The following is an 18,807-nucleotide window of genomic DNA, read 5'->3' on the forward strand; positions in this document are numbered from 1 at the left end:
TGCTGCTGATCACCTGGTTAGACACACAATTCTTCAGTCTGACAAACTGTGGTCTGTTTGTCAGGTAGTCATTAATCCAGGTGATTGTTGAGGCCTCCACCTGAGTCTTCTGGAGTTTCAGACGAAGCAGATCAGGCTGGATTGTGTTAAATGCACTGGAGAAATCAAAGAACATGATCCTCACAGTGCTGCCTGCTTTGTCCAGATGACAGTGGATTTGTTGAAGCAGGTGTATGATAGCGTCTTCAACTCCAACTCCATGGCGATAAGCAAACTGCAGGGGGTCCTGATATGTGCTGGTTTGCTTACACAGGTGGGTCAACAGGAGTCTCTCCAGGACCTTCATGATGTGGGATGTCAGTGCAACAGGTCTGTAGTCATTGATATCTGAAGGGTGAGTTTTCTTTGGTACCGGAACCAGACAGGATGTCTTCCACAACAGTGGTACCCTCTCTTGGGTCAAGAGTTGGCTATGGCAACGTCAAGCTTCCCCAGCTGAAGCTGATGATTGAATATGTGTTTTACAGTTTTACTGTTTACTTTACATAAAAAAAAATATATAAACCTATTTGCATGAGTCAGGAGTACTGCTATAATGTATGGCTTGCAAACACTTCATTACTACCATTATTATATTTTTTGAATTTCCCCCATTGGGGGATGAATAAAATATTTTTCTATTCTATTCTATTACAGACAGTAAAATCTAATCTTTCTTTCCACCATCGCACTTTACCTTAAAATCCATTAAAATCAATGGACGAGTCAGAAAAACAACTAATTAAAGAATTATTTTTAAATCTATGCCTGAGCTAAAACACCCTTGAAATGAGTATGTGTAAATATATTAATTAAGTATGTGTGGATGTGTCGCTTATGCGCATTAAGAGCATGAAGATGGACAGGCTGTTAATGTGTATAATCTTACCTATGCAGTAACACAGCAGGACAGAGAGCAGTACAGAGAGACCAACAGCACTGAGGGCTGTGCACCTGAGGGAAGGAAAAAAGGAAAATTAAGCTGATTTTTGCAGCTATGTGTGTGCACAGGACCACTAGGGCCAAGTAAATGTATCAATTTTAACTAAATATCTTCTAGTAAACAGCAATTCTCTGCCCATATACTGAATGCTTGAAACAAAAACAACTACAGTGAATTTAAAAAAGCCTTCATCCATATTTCATTTTTTTCACGTTTTGTTTTCTTACAGCCTGAAATATGGCTTCATCGTAGAAGCATTTTGGGTACCGCACCGGTCTACCTGCAGTCCACCTTTCATCAATTAAAACATTTGGCACATTATGAAACACAAAATATGACAAACATGTCCAGGGTTGTTAAAGGGATATGCCACCCCCAGGCCAAATTAAGTGTATCCCCGCATTCCCGAGACATAAATAAGTGTGTGGGAGCGTTTTCCTGGCGACCCAGGCATTGTCCGAATCTCACAGCACTGACCACTGCTTGGTTGCGCGTAATACATACATGCTAGCGTCGCCAATCGAAATATTTCGCCCAACGTGAATTCATTTACTTGATTTACCTTCTAATTACTGTGTGAGTGGTGTACTTTCACATCGAGTGCAAATGACTGTGTAAATCTACACGGAAGGCTTGGTTTGCTCATGTCGGTTTGGGAACTAGTTTCCAGTGCGGAAAACACAGCCAAAGCAAACCACCCCCGACTTCCTCAAACAAACCAGTGTGAAGCAGCCAGGGGGGGGGGGGGATTCCCAAAGACGTAGCGGGGAGTGTGCTTCGGCTGTGTTTTCCGCACCGGAAACTAGTTCCCAAACCGACATGAGCAAACCAAGCCTTCCGTGTTGATTTACACAGTCATTTGCACTCGATGTGAAAGTACACCACTCACACAGTAATTAGAAGGTAAATCAAGTAAATTAATTCACGTTGGGCGAAATATTTCGATTGGCGACGCTGGCGACGCTAGCATGTATGTATTACGCTCAACCAAGCAGTGGTCAGTGCTGTGAGATTCGGACAATGCCTGGGTCGCCAGGAAAACGCTCCCACACACTTATTTATGTCTCGGGAATGCGGGGATACACTTAATTTGGCCTGGGGGTGGCATATCCCTTTAAGCTGCTAGAATTGTATATCAGACTAGAATGGAGCAACATTTCTCTCCCAAAGGTCAACAACCAGTTGCTTTGTCCCAGTTCCCTGATGTTTTGTGGACAGTTGTTAAAAGAAGAGGAGATGCTACACAGTGGGAAATGCGACCTCAGTCTGCCCGACTGTTGGGAATATTCAGTAGTGAGGCAAGGTGCAAGTTTTAGCTGTTACATTTAACCTAATAACCTATAACTAAATCTATGTATCTGTCTGTCTGTATGTCTGTCTGTCTTCTGAAGTAAGTTCTTAATCTAGGGCTGAAAATAGGGGGAATAGGGGTGGTCGGTAGCGTAGTGGGTTAAGCAGACGCCCCATGTACAGAGTCCTCGCTGCAGCTGGCCCCGGTTTGAGTCCCGCATCGGACGGCTCTTTGCTGCATGTCTTTCCCCCTCTCTCTGCTTCCTGTCTCCCTTCAACTGTCCTGTCCATTAAAGATTAAAGGCATAAAAGCCCCAAAAAATTATTTAACAAAATAGGGGGAATAATGATTTTTAATGTTTTAATTTTGAGAATTATTTCAATATTTAATTTTTTTTTTCTAAAGATCATATCACTCGTGCATGTGAGAAGTAAACATGAATATATTTATACACAGTATATGTTATCTGGGAATGAGGGCATATTAATGTTAAACCAAAAAATCGAACTGAGTGTATAACTATAACATGATAAATAACATTTCTTTATATCCAGTTCCATTTTCTTTTTGTGTTTGTGTGAGCATCTTTTCAAAGGAAATCTTCCATCGTTATTTTACAGGGAGACAGGGTGATAAGATCTGTTCTCTGTGGTTGGTTTATTAAATATACTTTGTAAACATGAGCTTTTATTTCATGAAGGATGAAGCACATTCCAAAGTAGCCAAACGTCATGCCAGACTCCTGAGACTTGTCAACTTGAAGTGAATTAAACTGAGAACTGAACTTTTGTGATTCCAGAAATTATTTAAAAAAATAATAAATAAAAATCAACATATGAAAAAACTCAGCAGAGATCAGAAAGTGTAAAGTTCCATCTTACCGCCATGAGCAATATTTTGAGGATTTCTTGAACTTAAAGGCAGAACGGGACAGGGTATTCCTTGGTAGCGGCCTGGTGGGAGGGGAGTACACTGAGCCTGTTGCCATAGTGTAGCCAGGAGTGGCTGTGGAAAAGAGGGGGGTGGTGCCTGTACCTGTTTTAAAGAGGAAGTGCCTTGAAGGCAAGAGAAGAAAAACAGCAAAAACAGAAATGACTAACTATAAGGTATGTTGTCTTCCATCCATCCATTTTCTATACCCGCTTAATCCGTCAGTCAGGTCAAAGGGGGGCTGGAGCCTATCCCAGCGGTCATTGGGCGAGAGGCGGGGTACACCCTGGACAGGTGGCCAGTCCATCACAGGGCCACACAGAGACAAACAACCACACTCAATCCTAAGGACAATTTTAGAGTCATCAATTAACCCAACATGCATGTTTTTGGACAGTGGGAGGAAGCCGGAGTACCCGGAGAGAACCCACGCATACCCGGGGAGAACATGCAAACTCCACACAGAAAGGCCCCAGCCTTTACAAAAACTGAATGCACTACCATCACACACTGTTGCCCTCAGGTGGCAGCACCAGGTGACTGTATAAATCTTGATTACTACAGTTTAAGTGCTTCAAGATTGATCCACTGAAGTGCACATGTTTGCATATGTGCATTAGTTTGGCATATTCATATTAAATAATAGGGGCTGCTGGGCGGTGGGGTGGTTAGCCTCGCCTCACAGCAAGAGGGTTCCTGATTCCTGATTAGTTTGCATGTTTTCCGCATGTATGCAGAGTTTTTTTGTCTCTATGTGCCCATGTGATGGAGGGGACCGGTCCAGGGTGTACCCTACCTCTTGCCCAATATAAGCTGGGATAGGCTCCAGTTCCCCGTCACCCTTGGATCCTTGCATTGAGCAGGTATAGAAAATGGATGGATAGATATTCAAAATATTCTTTCTTAAGAGTGTTTTGCAAGCATTTCCCTCAGAGATTTCATACATACAAACACTGGCTGCTATGTTTTTGGTTCTCAAGAGAATTATAGTTTTATCAGAGCCAATGGAACAAAACATGTGAACTATGAAACTGAAAAACTTAGTGTGATGAATCTCATTTAGGTATGAAGATTCAAATTATTTAGCAAAACAAGGTAAGCCCGGGTATAACCCCAGTGAAACCTGAACCATTTACCATGTGAAGCCCAATCTGTAGTATCTGGAAATGCTGATGATTTCAAGTTCAGTCTGGATGTCCAGAGACAGTGAAAAGGAAACAAACCATTCTTGTACAAGATGAAAGTTATCTTAAAAAGTAAAAAAAAAGTCTAAGGCCTAATTTCTCACTGGGGTAATTTTTGGTTTGACAGAAGTAGCCGACTGAGGGACACGATACTGTACAAATGTTAAAAAATGCAGTTTCCTCATGAAAGCCACACAGTTTTTGTTCTTCTTTTGTTTGATTCCAGAAAAGAGAGAGGTAGACATGTCCTTGCTGCAAACAACTGCTGGCTTATACTGTATATGTATGCCTATAGCAATTATCAAGGTCACAATGTCCAATGGATGACAGGATCTTGGCTAATGAGCATTTACTGTATATGTATAATTAGACTGCTCTCTAACAAGGCTGTGTCATTAACAATTACAACCTATTAGAACAAGGGCCCCTCATTTAATACCTGCCACTAGGCAAGATGTGAAGAGAAGAACAAAAGAGAGAATGAAGACAGAAAAAAGAATGCAGGAGATGTCAAATGTTACTCTGTTTTGTGTGTAGTCTGAGTACTTAATAAACCCATGAGAGCCTGTATCCTGTCAAACAAGCAAACAGCAACCCAAGACATTTACTTTTATATTTCAGGGGATGTAGAATGACAAAAAAAGCTCATTGCACAATATTTGTTGGTAACATAAACTTATTTACATTACAGACAATGTTATATTATGATAATGTTAAACCCTACTGAGAAATTAAAAAGACAATTAAGAACATATTTATGCTTAAACGTCTATGAAAAGTGTATAACATTTGGATTTCATAACTAAAATAAAATTAATTTCTAGTGACCAATTCATAGAAGATTATCTATTTTACACAGCAGTGTAACAAGTGCCCACTTAATCTGATAATCACCAGTTAGTGGTCACAGAAAACCCAATAGGGCTGATGGACTGCTGTGAGTGAGTTAAATACTCCCGCCCTGTTCCATACAACTTGAGGCCATCTCTTTTACATAATGAAAAGTACAGAAAAGAGGAAGAAGTTTAATAACTATAATGTGATGCATAAAAGGAAATAATGTAATCTGTTATTCGTTGGATTTGTAGACATACAGTGCCTCAGTCCATTATTCTGGAGCATTGTTTTCTATTTTTGGAAAAGGAGAAATGCTGTGACCTGGTTCAGTCTTTGGGAATCTGTACAAATAATTCATACTTAATTTTGACATAAAAACAGTTGCATTTTTTATAATAAAAACAAAACAATTTCAAAAATGATTTTGTATGTTTTAAATTGTAGTTCTTGATCATTTGAACCAGAAAATCAGACTAAAAAAAAAATTGGAATCAGAATCGTAAGAAGTGGTGGAGGAGTCGGGAGTAATCTTCCCTGGTTAAAAACAAAGATAATCAGCATAAAAAATGGAGAAAGAACATAGGAGGACTTATAAGCAACAGACGTATACTGGAGCTAGATCTTAGTACAACTATAAATTCCCCCAAGGGCCATTTTTCCAGACCTTGCATACCAGAAGCCCCTCCTACAAGAGCAAATCATAAACATCATTATTAAAACTATGCAAGTAATATCGATATTCCCAAACAACACAAAATATATAATTGTTCTAATTGCTCTTCAGTGCCTTTGGTTCAAGCGTTACAAAGACTACACATTGAAAACCAATCTCCTCTCAAATTCCTAACGAAATGGTACACTCTGAAAGTCCAAAATGAACAATAATTACAGAAATAAATGTCTCAATAAACTAATTAATGTGCCAATAAACGCACCAAAAAATGAAAAAGAGTAGTTTTAGTAGACAATTATTACAGTAAGATGTATAAGATTCAGGCGTAAATTAATATTTGTATTCTATTTTTAACTACAATTATTTATCATTCATTTATTTTGTCATTTCATTTTTATTTCTTACTTCTATTTATTCAGTTCCTTATTATTTTTCTCTTTGCTTAATTTAAGCAGGAAAATGAAAACAGAACTATGGAAATAAATGGACATAGGGAAAAATTGAATTGGACTTTATTATCTAAGTGCCTTGAGATGACATTTGTTGTATTTGGCTCTATATAAATAAAAATGAATTGAATTGAATTGAAATGGGGAGAAAATGCAAAGGGTAAATAATAGTGATGAAGAAATTAAATGTCAACGAAATATGAAATCATTTTATTGGAAAAAAATTAATTCTCTAAAAAATAAGCAAATAAGAATAATATTCAATTGAATCTGGATGTGCAGGGATGTGGTTGTTATTTCTTAATAATGTAAATGATGACGTGCATTATAAAGAACATGCTATAATCAAAGATGCCTAATTTAGCATGCAAACCATGTGCTTCAATGTTCTGTTGTGCTAACTTTAGCACAGCCAAAGCTCAAATGGTAAATGGACTGTATGTGTATAGTGCTTTTCTGGTCACTCAAAGCGCTTTCCCATTTCATTCACTCATTTTTGTTCTAATTCATACACAGACACAGCGGTAGGTAACGTGGGGTTCAGTGTTTTTTTGCCCAAGGACACTTCGACATGTGGCCCAGAGAAGCCTGGAGTCAAAGCGCTGACTCCTGAGCTACAGCCTCTCTTAATGTCACCTGATGTTTCCTTCTCAACAACTGTGCACATTAGTCAGCTTCATATTGCTGACTAATTGATGGAATTAAACAACAGAGTTTGAAGTACTTGAAGTAACAGTGCAATTGGTGTATCTTAATCATGGAACTCCACGAAAGCACACAAAATATCAAGGTTGAAAGCGGACTTTGTATTTGTACGATTGTACAACTGCACGTCCGTAAAAGCAGAGAGTGAGAGAATGAGGATAATCGAGTGTAAAATGACTGTAACCAAAGTCCGCTTAGCTAAGAGTAGCATTATGCCAACCATAACTAATCTGATAGGCCATCATCTAGAACCTGCATTTACATCACATTAGTACTATTTACACTGGGCCTTTGAGTTAGTAACAATGGGAACAAAACAAGAAGGATTAGAACTATGCTGTTGTGTCCGTGCGTGCGTGTGTGTGTGTGTGTGTGCGTGTTTGCGTGTGTGTGTGTGTGTGTGTGTGTGCTCTCACAAAACTGGAAAGTAGAAAATTGAATTGGCATGTCTAAAGTTATGATAATAGCCAGTGAACAACATCCTGCTTTATTCATATGTATATATATATATATATATATGTATATGATGTATTATATGTACACACACACACACACACACACACACACACACACACATAATGACATAAATTGGTATCAGTAAGTGCATCAGCAGTGGATCCACTGCTGATCCTGTTGCCTCTGTACTTTCACACATAAACATATAATTCTGCAACACCTTTTTAATCTTGAAAGTAGTGCTGGGCGGTATGACCAAAAATACATATCACGGTATTTTTTCACGGTATCACGGTATCACGGTATATCACGGTATTTTTTTTTCATGCATAATTAGGTGTTCACAGCATTTTCTACAGATTGAGAACAGAATTACTGCAGTAGATTAACTTAGGATGGTCTATTTTACCGTCATAGAATAACGCCCCACAAAATGATGCTGTTTACAAAGAAGTGCTACTCATGATTCTAATGAAATGAGGAATCGGAATGCAAACACAATTGCAGTCAAAATACAGAACTTTTACTGTGCAAATTTCAAACATCTTTTATGAAAATCAATACAAAAAAGTAGTGCAACTTGCAATAATTTCCCCGTGTTACCTGCTGATGTGGCGGGTGCTGACCTTAACTTCATGCATTCTTGATATTCTAAGACATGCTTACGGCTAAGGTGATGGAGCAAATTGCTCGTGTTGCCACCTCCAGCGACAATTGTAGCCCGACAACACTTGCATAAAATGGTTGTTTGGCCGACGTCGGATTTTTTTAAACCAAAAAACTTCCAAACTACAGACACGGCTCCTTTTTTTGGCACAAGTTCTTCTGTGTCAGCATGTTCTACTAGTTCTGCAGCTTCAATTTGGGTACTTTCCATGTCTATCCTATCCACCTTCACCTTCGCGTAACGCAAGTGCTTATTACCACTTCGCACCCAGACAGTAAACATGCGTGTTTAGAAGCGCAACACTGAAAAGGGTCCCGTCTCAAACAATGTCGCGCGACGCAGCGTTCCCCCTAAATACACCGGTATGGCGGTATATTAAAAATTCATATCATAACGAAATTATAAACCGGTATTCGGTGTGAACAGGTATACCGTCCAGCACTACTTGAAAGAAGAAAAGGTTGAAGACAACATTCCCAGTTCCTGTACCATCTATCTGCCCTTAACAACTAAAGGTCAGATGTCCCATGTAACTGGACAACCAAAATGATCAAGTAAGCAACCATCTGAGCCTAAAGCAGTTTGACACTTACAACCCTGGAGCTGGAGTTGTAATGAGCAAGCTGGCAGAACTGTGAGGTTCCCATTCTTTGATTTCTCCAGTGGATTTACCATGCTTCAGCCTGTGGTCATACCAAAGAAGCTCTGGAAAACAGACCACATTTGTACGACTGGGGACCTGTTTGAGCAAACAGTCAGCAGCACAGGAGAACCATAGGAGCATGTACTCTCACTAACACTTGGTTTCCAGTTGAGGTTAAAGTACCAGATAAATCAGATGAGTAATAGAAACAGAAATGTCATTAAGAGATAAAATGAGACTTACCTTGTTTCCAGAGGCACATTGCTACCCAAAACCCAGCTGTCTTGCAGCGGGACACTCTCGGGGGATGTGGTCTGCAGTTCGGCTGGTGATTGGCCAGCCACAGGGGCCGGGCTTCCAGTAGATGGAGTTAGTTGCCGTGACGAATTCAGAGACTGGCCAGCGTGGTGCGTGGAGCTCAAGACTTGGTTGAGAGCTGTAACTGATGGCTGCTGGCGGTGAGAGGGGGGCAACGGAGGCAAGGCTGGTCCATGATGGTTTGATGGGTTTTCTGTCAACAACAGATGAGAGGATGGTTCAAAGAATGTACCACATATATGTCTAAAACCACCAACTAAACACATCCACCAATTCCATTCTGCAACTGCCTCCACTGCCAGGGGGCATACTAGCATGACCATATGGGAAATAAATGTACTCTATCCTGTCTTCACTGACCATAATTTATTGTACTGTTACATGGGCACAAAACACCAGAATCAAATGATGCGTGTGTTATACAGTTGGCCAATTTAACCTGATTCTGACTGATCAGAAGAAACAGCTGAAGTCAGCAATTCTTCACTGTGGAAACTTCATTACAATATGAAGGTGTTGAGAACTGTAATTTAGAATTGTACTGAGTTCAGCCAGAATGGATACTGATCAGTCACTAGGCTGCTCTACAAATATTTGCTCAAAGCTGACCTGACTGAAACTTTTCCTTTTTCTTTTCTTTTCTTTTCTTTTCCTGCTCTGTCCTGTCCGGGAGCTCTGAGGGAAATGAATGGCAACGCTAGATTTGATTGGCCTAAACAGCATCGTATCTCCATTTCCCAACCTGATCTTATTTTGTCTCTACAGCCCACACTGGAGAGAACAGAAATCACAGAACGAGGAAAGAAGATATAAACAGTAGTTGAGAGGTGTAAGAGATTCATTCAGGAAGACATTTTGGCTGGAGAGGAAGCACAGCGATATGCTGCACTGCCAACTGGGTAACTGTTCCAGTAATGCAATTCTTTAAGGCTTCATGCTAAATGCAACACACACACACACACAAGAATTTGTTACAGTTTCAAGGCATCATTAACTCCTGACTATATTTATTGTATATTATATATACAATAATAAATTGTCTTCTAAGTGACATCCAACTCGAACATGGTTCCAATCAGACAGAATACCGAGGCAGATATCCAGAGAAAAAATTAAGCAGTTTGGCAACAGTGATTACCAATATCTACAGCCCATTTATTGTATAAAGGATGACATCCAATCTGAAATCACATACAAGAACGGCATCGTGTAGCTCAGTGCAGCGGGATCATAAATCCTCATCATAAATCCCAAACGCATATTCTTTGTTTTTCTTTCTTAAACTACATCAACAACCTGAAGAAAGACAGCTATATACTTATATACCAGCACATGTCTATACACAGTGGAGAAAAAGAAACTATATTATGTGAATGGTGTTACAGTGTTTGTTGTCCCCTCTTTTCTTTCCTCTCAAACCCCAGCTGGTGGAGGCGGATGGCCACCCTTCCTGGTTCTGGTTCTGCCAGAGGTTTCTTCCTGTTCAAAGGGAGTCGTTTCTCTCCACAGTCGCCTCAGGCACGCTCAGGACGGGAGATTGGACTGAAGACAAGTTTCAGTGCAATCTGTTGGTTTCCTTGGGTCGGAATTTGTTTTTGAATTGGCTCTATATGAATGAATTGGACTAATTTTTAATTTAATTAATTGTATTTGATTGGATTACGATTACAATGAATTGGACTCTAATTGGCTTGAATTGGAGTGTATCACTGAGTGCCTTGAGATGACATTTGTTGTGATTTGGCGCGATATAAATAAAACTGAATTGAATTGAATCAACACGATACACAGTAAATTAAATTAATCAAATAGTAAAGAAACACACAAAACACCAAATGTGGAGGGTGTTTTAGGAGGGAGGTGTAGGATGACAGATTGGAGACTGAGCCCGATAGATATTTGGATAGAAACCAATATGTATAGCATTAAATATGCATACCTGGAGCCAAATGCATAGAGAGACGTGGACCAATATACACTGCCACAGAGTTCTGTCTCAAAATTCTCGAAAAGTTGGGAATATTAATATGCATTATAGTTTTCCACGACTATTGTCCCATCATAAAGGTCAGATGGATGGGACGCAGTACCTTCCATGGAGATAATTTCTAAGAACATCTGCAGCCACATTCCATCTTTCAGTTAATCTGCATCCTTCCACTTCTTTGCCATCGCTCTTTTAGCTGTAATACGTCCAGTTATTACAATTTGTTTGTGAACTATGGACAATGCTCCATTAACATTACAGTTCAAAAGGCATAAAGCTGCATCAAAATGAAGAGTGCAACCAACAATTTTACCGAAAGATTGTAAAGCATTTTACCAAAATGTTTTTTTTCATACTGCATGACCAAATCAGACGATACGACATAATCTGATCTTGTTTGTGTAACGCCATGGACTTATGTCACGAGTTTTAGGTCATGTTTTGGTTTATAGTTCATGTCTTAGTTTAGTTTTTTTTCTCATGTTTTAGGTTCAGGTCTTGTTTAGTTTTCATGTCACGCCGCCCTCTCCTTCCCTGCCATCAGCCTCACGTCCCTCACCTGTGTTTTCCCCATCAGCTGCACTCAATCCCTAATCAATCACCACAGTATTTAGTCCCCAGGTCTTTTCATGCTCCTTGTCAGATTCTTCCCGTCATCGATGCTCCAGGTCATAGTAAGCAACGTATTTATTCATGTCAAAGTCAAGTCAAGTCAAGTCTTTTGTTTGTTTTTTCACAGTCTTGTTTATTTTCTTATAGTCTCCTCTAGTTTTTTGATATCCGGCTCGGCCGCGTTTTCTGTTAAAACCTTTTGTTGAGAAAATAAATTAAGTTTTTTTTTAATCCAAGAAGTCTGCATCCGCATCCTCCCTTCACACCCACCTGACAGTTTGCAGTGCCAACAAATATTGGAATCGGTGATACCCATATTGTGCAGTGGAACGGGGGTAAAATATGTAAATAAAATTGTAATTTATCATTCTGTTCTTCACTGTTTTGGAAATATCCAAATGTCAAAGGTTTTCTAGACATAATCCAATACTTCAGTTTTTAAAGCCCCGTCTAAATCTGTTTCCAAGTTTCTTTGAAACGTGTTACAATTATTTTCTGATGTATTGTTTATAAATTTATATAGTTTTGATGCAATTTTTGCTTTTTGTCAGGTAATTGCTTTGTTTCATTGTCTGTTGTTCTGGGTATGACTACAGCTTCTCCAAAGTATTTGCTTAATTGTGATTGTAGTGATTAAAACAGGTTGAGTTTCCTTTGGTTCCATTATTCTTTAAACTTAAGAATGGCTCTTACAGTGATCTTATTTGCACATATTTCAAAAGTCTTTTTCTTCAATGTCATATGCTACTTTAAGCTGAGCAAAGGTTCTCAATTTTCTATCATGTGGATTTCTAATAAGCAAGGTAATAATTAATTTGGATTTCCACGTGTTTAATTCGTCTGAAAAAGCTTCATAACTGAGCAAGAGAACTCAATCAGTGGGTTTCTAAGGGCCTTACACCAGGAAGCAAACCGCACACAAATGCTCATTCTACTTTTACCAATGCTGTTCATCAGCATTCTTGGTGTCTTGGTGTCTTGTTGTTGTTGTTGTTATTTAACAGTGACCAAACAAAAGAAATTGTTTGGTCACTGTTAAAAAAAAAACCACAACATTGTTAGGATAATTTGTGTTTGATTCATCAACCCATCATGACCTGGAGTGACCTGCACCAACATTCTCGAGATGCATAATATGTGGGCAAAGTCAGTAACCAGTTTATAACAAAAGCTCTGAAATAAAAATGACTTTAATTTCATGTTTCTATATATATATTTTTTCTTGTACAAAGCTTTAGGTCTGAACGGGTTAAATAGAGAGATGGGATTTCTTCCAGATGCTGTCTTTGCCAGAGATAACTAACCCTTTTGCAAAAGAGATCTGTATATCAATGAGACTTTCTTTGTCAAATAAAGGTTATAATAATAATAATAATAATAATAATACCGGCGACAACAATAATAATAATAATTACGATGATGATCATAATAATAATAATACTACCGATAATAATAACAATGATTATGATAATAATATAATCATAATAATAATGATGATATTATAATCATTATAACAATTATAATGATTATAATACTAATAATAACAATAATAACAATAAAAAATAATGATGGTGATGATAATAACAATAATAATGATGATGATAATAATAATAACAACAGTAATAATAACAATAACAATACAAATAATAATAATGATGATGATAATAATAACAGTAATAATAGCAATAGTAATAATAATAATAAAGCAATCACGCAAACACACTCAAAGCCCCCTTGTGCTTTCAGTAAACAATGGATTTTTAATGGCTTTGGAGCATACTATGTGTTTGATTTCAGTAGAAATGTAAATATATACACCCGATGATGAAAAGATGAAAATAAGACAGATCAGAAGTGAAGACAAAAAAAAAGGGCAACAGATTATGAGAAATATTGAATAATGCACTCTAGCATGAAGACACTAAAGAGATTAGTGAAACGAAAAGAAATGAAACTGGTGATGAAGGAAAGTCAGTTTTTTATGTATCTCTTAATGTATACTGTGACATACTAACAGGCCACATTAAATCCAGGAAGACTATCCGAGTAGAACTCATTGTGTGTAAACTATCATGCAACAAGGAGGGTCATGTTAAAAGAATAATTAAGAACAATAAATAAATAATGAATAGAGTTGGCCATCTATTTTCCCATAGGTGCAGTTTGGTTCCAGAGCTAAAAAGCCTCATATTCTCCCTTTTAACATTGCATAGTGAGTACTAGTAACACATGAATATAAATATCACACTATTGCAGTGTTGCTTGCAATATATCTGTAATCAGTTCGTCTTCTCACTAACCTAGCTTGGCAATAGCCTCTTTTACACATGACTTTTCAACTGACGATCCTTTGTTTCTGAAAGGTGGTATCAACTTGCAATAAATAAATCCAAATTCAATTCTGTTAACTGGCTTCCGGCATGGTTGTGGCAATGGCTCGCGCGAGCGGTGTTGATGACGTCATGGTGTTATAGTGGCGTGAGTCGATGTGCCAGTAGTTGCAATTTTTTTTTTGCAAATAGGTGTCTTCTCAACATTATAGTCTGATATAGTACTTCGAATATTGTTTAGAACTTTCAAGTGTATTGTCTTACCTTTTCTTTGTTTGTTATGAAATAGTGTGCTTCAGTGGACACACTTGGGAATTATCGTTACCTTCCAGGATGCAACAATAATAATAATAATAATAATAATAATAATAATAGATGGGTTTTATATAGCACTTTTCATTATACTCAAAGCCGCTTCCAGTGAATGAAACAACAGCAAATTCCTAACGACATCATATATTTACAAATAATTGCACAAAGTATTTTACATGACACAACCGTCAGCCGTGAGCCTGGTTTCCAGTTGGTCCATCCAGTTTGTCGTCTCCCCGCGCCAAGCTACAAATTTGGACTGGTGCACGACAACGCGCCGCCTTTTCATGGCGCCAGGCTTGAAACGTCATTTTGACACCACTTGCCGTCCGCGCCGCGTCAACTATAAATCCAGCTTTAGGTGGCACCAATTCACCAGTGTGTTGAAGAGACAGATGCCTTCAGAGGAAACCCCAAAATATAAAGCAACTTAAAGTAAATTTGATGTCATTTTACAGAATCTAACAAGAATACGACTGCATGTTTTCACATGCTCTGATATATGTGATGAGCAATAGTGGAAACTACAAGACATCACAAAAAAATGAAATGTTCTAATTTATCTCGAAAACAGCCTTTTCTGATTTGAAGTAAATACATGCACAACATAAACTGCAAGACAGGAAGGGAACTTTTCAAAAGGCTGCAAACTTAGAAGATTTTGGCATTAAACGTATCAAACATTTTCACGCAGGAAGAGCTTATTTCCATGTTAGTTTGAAACGTAACTGCTATGCCTAACTGAGGCCTCCTCTACGAGGCAGAGATGGTGCTGATGAACTGATGGTTTATATTTCAGTCTCTGACAGAGGTGGGTAGTAACGAGTTACATTTACTCCATTACATTTACTTGAGTAAGTTTTTGAAAACATTATACTTCCAGGAGTAGTTTTAAATCTCTATACTTTTTACTTTTACTTGAGTAGATGTGTGCAGCAGAAGCTGTCCTCTTACTCCGCTACATTAGGCTACAATGAGCTGGTTACTTTTCTTCTTACCTCTTTGGTATTCTACGCCTCATTATTTTTATCCCCCCGCGTACGCCTCATTTTAATGTTTTATTCTGACAGAGAGAGAGACTTCCGCCAAAGGCTCTACCACCTGACTGTGTTCCACCAATCAGACGTAGCCGTGCAGTCTGGTCACATGACCATACTCAATCTCAGCGGCGGGACGGGTTAGCTTTAGCATTAGCAGTCGTGGCAAACAAACAAAGAAACAGATGAAAAATGTCAGAATCAACGGTGGGAAATGAAGACGCAGACGAGGGGCCCGTTGCACAAAAGTAGGATTTAGACATCCAGGATGAATTACTTAGCCAGGTTCAAGGAATCCAAAACATGGGCGCCCAGGCTTAGTTGGTTGCACAAAGGCCAAGCCAGGATGAGCAGACACGGATTCATCAAGCCAGGTGAAACCGATCCTGGATAAGTGCTGCACACGGCTTGCTTAAATAGACCCCACGATCGATCATAGATTCACTGATTCACCATGGCAACAAGGGCGGCATATTTCTCCTCAGCGGAGCAAGAACTATTAATGGAAGCATATGAAGAGGTGAAGGAGAAAATGAAACAAAAAGGAAATACTGCCACAGTTAAAAAACAAAGGGAGCAAGCGTGGCAAACCATTGCTGACCGCCTGAATGCGTAAGTAGTGCACAAATACACACTCACCACTCTACTGAAACTATCACAATTAGGCTACAATCCAAATCAAATGTTAATTAACATATTTGAAAACATATTTGTAGCCTACTTTGATTATGAATAAGTTGAAATTGACTGCATGTGTGAAACTATCTAAATGTAACTCCATGCTCCTCCACTGTTTCATTGTGTGTGTGCGTGTGTTTTTGTGTGTGTAGATTTAACATGACTGGGCCAAAACGGACTTGGCAGCAAGTCAAAGTAAAATATAAGAACATCCTGCAGAATGGGAAGTCCCCTGACAAATACTAAACAAGTGTACTTTTTATTAAGAATGTGCCTGCCCACACATTGCCTGTACTGTGCATTAATTGGTTTAACATCTCATCATTTCAGATGGTCTGCAATGCTGACTATTTGTTCAGTAATGTTGTGGCCCGGCTCGGTCCACGACTCCCGAGTGTTTCGGAACTCGGAGATCTGTCGGCGCCTATCACAAGGTGAGCCACAGAACCTCTATTGACAACCACTTTTAACATAATGGCTGTGTTAAGACTGTCACTACTTATGAGGTTGTGATGGTAACATTTTGTATTCACAGGTGAATTCCTGGGTGTATTGCTGGGTGACAGAGGGTATGCCTGCCAGCCTTTTCTGCTCACTCCATTTGCGGACCCTCTGGAGGCACAACTGGCATACAACCATGCCCATGCCAGAACAAGGGCCCGGATCGAAATGACATTTGGCCTACTGAAGGCACGCTTTCAGTGTCTGAACCACCTGATAGTCAGCCCAGACAGGGCATGTGATATCATTGTGGCCTGTGCTGTCCTCCAGAATGTGGCCTGCCTGAGAAAGGAGAGGGCCCCCAGAGTGCCAGCTCTCATAGACTGGGACAGTCCTGCCATCTTCCCGGATGACGACTGTGGTCGGCTGGTCAGAGACCAATATGTGTTAAATTATTTTAATTAATATGCATGTTGATTTAAGTTGGGCCTGCAATGGCAGAGGAATTTTTGTTAGGTTTTTGTGCTGTATAGGCAAGGCAATTTTATTTGTATAGCCCATTTTTACAAACAGTTTGTCTCAAACTGCATGCTTTGATTCTGTGCTTTTTGTCATGTAGAGCACTGTGTGACTTCAGTTTTTAAAGGAGCTGATGGTTTACTTGCTTTGATTCATCCTTGTTCAATAAAGGAACATCATGGTACTCTCTAATGTGTATTTATATTTATATGGTGATGTACTTTATGTGTAGTCTGTGGGGAAACTAAATTATCTAATGATTGCAAGTTCATCTAAAATCATCAGTTATCTAAAATGATTGTAATTAATGATCACAAATGTTTCAATAATGATAGTGGGTATAGTTAAACGTTTTAACAATATGTTCTAGGCAGTGGAATAAATATTGGTTTCCATTTGTGGCGACCGCTGACTGAGATAAGGAATGAAATTAAATAGATCCTGGAACTTAGCCTGGTCTGGAGCAGGCTAGCTTCACAGAATAAATCTCCATGGTAACTTACGTCTGAACATATCCCACTTCCCTTATCCTACTTTTGTGCAACCGGATCACGGATAAGTTGATCCAGGATAGCCAACATATCCCCGCTTAATCCCTTATCCTACTTTTGTGCAACGGGCCCGAGGCCTCATACTGAAAGCATGTTTACCTTACAAAGAGTGCCAAACAGCAGCTACATTATGTGTCTTCTGTGTCAACCAAAACAAACGCACATTTCAGCAGAAACTCAACATCTAACTTGAGGAAACATGTAGCGGTAAGTTTCCTAAACTCGTTTTTCCCCCATGGATAGGTGAATGTTTGTTTTTTAGGTTACATATGGGTTACATATGTTTTAAACATTTCCTAAGTCTCTTTTATTTTTTATTGAAGTTCTTGAATTTACCTGGATTATTTTAATTTAAGCTATTTTGTAATTAATTCATTTTAATTTATTTTATCAATTGGATGAACTCTAATTTGCCTAAAGATGATTATTTAGTATTTATGTCTGTCTGATTGAATGCTCGTGTTTACAAATAAATCAGACGTTACTCAACAGTTACTCAGTACTTGAGTAGTTTTTTCACCGAGCACTTTTTTACTCTTTTTACTTTTACTTGAGTCATATTATTCTGAAGTAACAGTACTTTTACTTGAGTACAATTTTTGGCTACTATACCCACCTCTGGTCTCTGATGAATAACACAGACTGACATGCTGCTGGTGTAATATTGTGTAGTAATATTTTTTGAATAAAACCTGGTCCCGACCAGGTTAGGTTCATAGAGTCTGTTACTACGGTAACTGACCAAGAGCTTTAGTTACCTCTCTTTGTGAAACAGGCTAGAGTTACCCCTCTTTCTCGGGGTTGAGTTACCTCCCTTTGTGAAACGGAAAACTCAGGGTTTCCCTCATTTCAGGGTTAATAAACTCTAAACCTGCTTCGTGAAACGGACCTCTGTCCCTTAATTTCTTTGTTTACTTTGACTTCTGCCTTTTCCAAAACACAATAAAGCGAAAAGAACCAAAACAGCAGCAACTAAACTGAAAGCAGCCCACGGGTCAGATGGTTCCACATGAGACTGCCCCCCCCCAGCAACACTGTGACATATAACCGACAGAGGGGATGGAGCTCTGCGTTCATCACTGCTGATGGAAAAGGGAACACGAGAGAGGAGAAAAGCAGGTTCAGAAAGACCGGACATGACGCAAAAAGTGAATTAAAAAAATCACACATGGTCTGTGCAATTTAGATGAGACAGGACGACAACA

At 38.9% G+C, this 18,807-nt stretch overlaps 1 protein-coding gene across 3 annotated transcripts in view; it reads right to left on the reverse strand.

The window, feature by feature from the left end:
• tenm3 (teneurin transmembrane protein 3) overlaps positions 1-18,807 on the reverse strand; it is a 204,043-nt gene that overhangs the window by 138,395 nt on the left and 46,841 nt on the right. For all 3 annotated transcript variants that reach the window (XM_075464209.1, XM_075464208.1, XM_075464210.1), the window contains 3 exons: positions 9,061-9,328; positions 3,155-3,328; positions 929-993 (listed from right to left, as the gene is read on the reverse strand). In XM_075464209.1, coding sequence (XP_075320324.1) covers positions 929-993; positions 3,155-3,328; positions 9,061-9,328 — 507 coding nt within the window. The remainder of the gene's footprint in view (positions 1-928; positions 994-3,154; positions 3,329-9,060; positions 9,329-18,807) is intronic.

This window comes from Odontesthes bonariensis, chromosome 4, assembly GCF_027942865.1.
Source record: "Odontesthes bonariensis isolate fOdoBon6 chromosome 4, fOdoBon6.hap1, whole genome shotgun sequence".
NCBI classification, from domain to species: domain Eukaryota; kingdom Metazoa; phylum Chordata; class Actinopteri; order Atheriniformes; family Atherinopsidae; genus Odontesthes; species Odontesthes bonariensis.